Raw genomic sequence first — 4,086 nt, forward strand, 5'->3', positions numbered from 1 at the left:
ACAGAGACACACAGAGAGAGACACAGAGAGAGAATATGTTGGGTGTTTTAGAGAATAAATCAGTTTTGTTGTAATTCACTGCAAAGTGTCTAAACATAACTAAGGACACAAGCCGTATCCAGAGGACCATTTGAATTGTGCTTATAAATTTGGAAGTAGCGGGTTTTCATACTCCAAGAATCCCGCTTGTACTTCAATGTCTTCACATCTGGGAAAACATTCGCTAACATCTTCAACTGCCCATGGTGTTGTGTAACAAAGCACCAACTGAACTCTTGCTAAAGAAGAGCCTTTTGATTTGGTCCAAGGGGTGTTATTTTCTATGAGGGGTCCTGGAAAGGGTACTTAAGCACAGCCTACGGCACCCTTCCTCTTCTGGGCTCTTTTGTTCACTGTGTTTAGGCTGTGTCAATTCAAGGCCAAGAGCTGTAGGAACAAGCATTCTATCTTTTGCAAAGAAAAGATCCTCTGTAGACTGTTTTCCCAGGGGAAATACTGGGGTGCTTTTTAAGTGAATCATCTGCTTGGGCCACACTTGTCCAGGTCTCGTTCTTCTGTGAAGTCTGGCTCATTAGTTCTATTGTTCTTTGTGCGGGACACAAATTGGTCAACACCAGACCATGAATCTAAACTAAAGTCACTGAACCAAACCACTCAAATGCCTTTTCCTAGAAGCTGAACCATCCAGGTCAGCCACGGGGCAGCCGCTGATAGCCAGCTTTGGGGGGGTGAGGGGGGTTTCCTCTCCTGAACCCTGAAATCCCCTTCTCTCCTGCTCAGGTGGTTACATCACTGGTTTTGGAGACTCCTAAGAAAACTGCTGAGACAGGGTACCCTAAATGTCTGGGACCTCGCACAGGGTATAAGAGGAAGGAAGGCGAGGATCAATCTGCTACCCTGAAGCTGTTGTCACCAGCCCTGGAAAAGGTTCCAAAGAAACAAGTGACAGGGAGGGCAAGAGACCAGAACTGGCTTTCTCTCATCGGTAAAACTTGAGAGAAGGGACCCCGATATAACTGGCAGAAAGGTGAGTAGCACGGCTTCCCCCCTTTGGCCACAGTCTTCCAGCTCTAGTTCCCACAGCCATCAACTCCTCACCCTGCCTTCTCAGCCTCCAGATCGAGAGGAAGCCACCGGAAGACCCCCAAACACCAGCATCTCCTCAGATAAAAGAAAAGATCCAAGTTGATCCTGCTCAGGACTAACATGGACCAAGATGTCCCAGCTAAGCCCAGTGAACAAAAGGTAATGTGGCTTTCTCCTGGAGGTCTGGATCTTGATCCAAGCACAGGTAGTAGGTTGCAGCAGCAACTGTAACTTGTGCACCAGGGTTCTTCTCTGAGCAGGGAGGCTCCTGACAAAGGCCGAGAAGACTCCAGAGTTCAAGCCCCAGCCTTTCTTTTCTGTACTCTCTTCTCCAGTGCAGCCAAGTATTCTGAGTCTGAAGCCTGGGTAAGACAGAGTCAGTAGCCCACATTAGATACAGAACACATAGCCACGCAGGAGAGGCTCTTATTTTGAAGTGGAGGGCAACAAGCATCAGGGTCAACTTAGCAGTCTCCAACAATGCCAAACCTGGTGAGGCTGTGCTCTTCCCTCTACACATGCAAAGCATCCCAGGAATGGGGATGAAGGCAGAAGAGAAGAGAGATTCAGAGGTGCTAAGGGTGGGCAGGGAAGTCACACACCCGCCTGTGATGGAAGATGAAGTGGCTGTGCTTCCCAGCAGGCCTCACGGGGCATAAGCTGCTAAGCTCTGAATGTGGTCGGGGTAGCAAAGATCTGGGACTCCCAGACTCCTGCAGAAAAGACTCCTGAAGGCCATTGGCAGGGAGAGTGATGATTGGCAAGGCCCCTCCAATGCATCCTCATTGCCCCACGGAGACAGCTTTGCTCCTAAAGCACTACTGGGCTTCAGAAAGTACCAGGTGGCATAGTGATGTTGGCCTTTATGTGAGCCATATAAGGACTTGGCACTTTGGAAGCAGTAGCCTGGAGTGTCAGAATGCCAGCCATGCAGGGAACCAGGATTTGGTGACTATTAATCAAACTGGTGACTAGGTGCAGCCACACCTTGGGAGAGCCTAGAGAGGACCTGCTAAGGCAGGGAAGAGCGGGATTGCCCTTGACAGTAGTCCCCAAGGGAGGGGACACGGTAAATTGTGGTGGGAAGAGAGCTGGAAGATGTAAGAAACCTTGTCAAACTGAGTCGCAGTTTGTCTTGGCCCCTAGACAATAGGGCAGCCAACGGCTCTATAAACATAGCTGAGCAGAGCCAAGCCTGGTGAAAAAGTGGCTAGGAGCCTCGTCCCGAGTTTTTTCCTTTTCTCCTCTCTCTTCCCTTCTCCTTTTATCTCCCTTTTCCCTTTACCTCTTGCATTTCTCCTTATTGCACTCTCCTCTCTCCCACCCCCTCTCCTCCTCCTCTGACTCAATCTTGCACTACTGCCTGTGGCTTTCTATGGTAGAGTTGGGAGTGAAGAACGTTCCTCGTCTCGCTAAACCACTGACTTAGAGTCGGAGCACTGATCATTCTTACGACTGGTAAAGCATGCGTTCAAGTTTAAAGAAAAGAGAGTGGCAGCTGTAGATCCAGAGAACTGCTGCCAAACACCCATGAAAGTCCTCAGAGAACATCGAAGATATGTGTAAGATATGATCTGTCTTCTTAATCACTGAGACGTAACCCCTTTGGGGGGTCCCTTGACAGAAGCACTGGGCTCCTGTACCCAGTAGCTGCCCACAGGGCTCACATTCTGCTTTGGATCTGGTTTCAGAGTGTAAGCATAGAAGGATGTGACACAGGGCTTTGCTTTCAGTGAGGTCCCAAGGCCAGCAAGAGAATGCAGAACAGAGGGTAGAATGGAGATGGGGAAGGTGCTGGAGGACTTACTAGAGAAGATGTGAAGAATGGCACCCTACAGCCAATGGGGTGACGATTTAGTTTTAACTCAGTTGTACAGGGACAGGGACAGTGAAACAGTAACCTCCCCGCTGAGAGACAGAATTCCCCTCTGCAAGGGGGAAAGGAGAGAAGCCAGAGGGGTGAGATCCTTCATTCCAGGAATGCTGTATCCCCCACATGGTGTCTGTCCGGTACTGAGAAAATGCTGTATTTCCCCAGAGACAGGCAGATCTCTGAGACCTCCCCTTCCAGGCAACGTTGCTTTTTATACTCTTTCTGGTCTTTGCCTCCCACCAGTTTAGAGTTCCCCTGGGGTGCCAGTGCTTGGATCTCAAAGAGGGATTTGTCTCTTCTGAACATAGAAATCTCATGAGTAAGGCAAACTTGTGAGCAAATCTTCCTGGCAGCTCCTCCCTTGCCAGGACAGGCAGTTCCCTGGCCCTGCCTTTCAGGTAGAGCTACCCAGCTGCTGGAGCAAACTGAGATTGCACAGCCAGAGTGCCCAGCCCTGGACTCCCGACCGCTCTCTCTAGCTTCTCACAAGCCTCCCTCTGGCCTCTTGTCTTTGGCTGCAGGTCCCCAGCCTGAGAACAAGATGGGAAATACTTCTTCTCATACTCTGTCTGCTCCATGGTGAGTCCACAAACGGCCAGGCTTCAGAGACTGTGGGAGACCTGGCAGTGGAACTCAGAACCAACCAGGCAGATCTATTGCCTTCTCTCCTGGGATCCAATGTCACTGCACCATGGATCTGGCCTCTGGGAAATGAAGGCCATGAGAGCTTAGGGGAGACTGCATGTGCCTAGCTCAATGCTATCTAGAATAGTCAAGCACACACACACACACACACACACACACACACACACACACACCACCTAGGCCCCCACCTCCACCCCTGCTCTCTGCCGTTTAAATGGATGACTGAAAGTTAGCCGTTTACAATGTGTTCTAAGGTTCCAAGAACTGCCAAACACAAATATTACAGGCTTCGCCTCCGCTCCTTTGACAAACACTTAAGTGCCAGGCCCAACACTAACAACATAAAAGTGGAGACCCTATCCTACACATAAAGAAGTCAGTAAACAAAGGAATCATATGATTAAAAACATAGCCAGGTGTGGTGGCGCACGCCTTTAATCCCAGCACTCGGGAGGCAGAGGCAGGCGGATTTCTGAGTTCAA

General features: G+C 49.9%; 1 protein-coding gene across 1 annotated transcript in view; it reads left to right on the forward strand.

Moving 5' to 3' along the window:
- The first annotated feature begins 1,158 nt into the window (after nucleotides 1-1,158).
- Fcamr (Fc fragment of IgA and IgM receptor) overlaps nucleotides 1,159-4,086 on the forward strand; it is a 12,033-nt gene continuing 9,105 nt past the window's right edge. The window contains exons 1-2 of the mRNA XM_021199020.1: nucleotides 1,159-1,245; nucleotides 3,481-3,538. Of these exons, the coding sequence (XP_021054679.1) occupies nucleotides 1,207-1,245; nucleotides 3,481-3,538 (97 nt within the window). The 5' untranslated portion in view covers nucleotides 1,159-1,206. The remainder of the gene's footprint in view (nucleotides 1,246-3,480; nucleotides 3,539-4,086) is intronic.

This window comes from Mus pahari, chromosome 5 (assembly GCF_900095145.1).
Source record: "Mus pahari chromosome 5, PAHARI_EIJ_v1.1, whole genome shotgun sequence".
Lineage (NCBI taxonomy): Eukaryota > Metazoa > Chordata > Mammalia > Rodentia > Muridae > Mus > Mus pahari.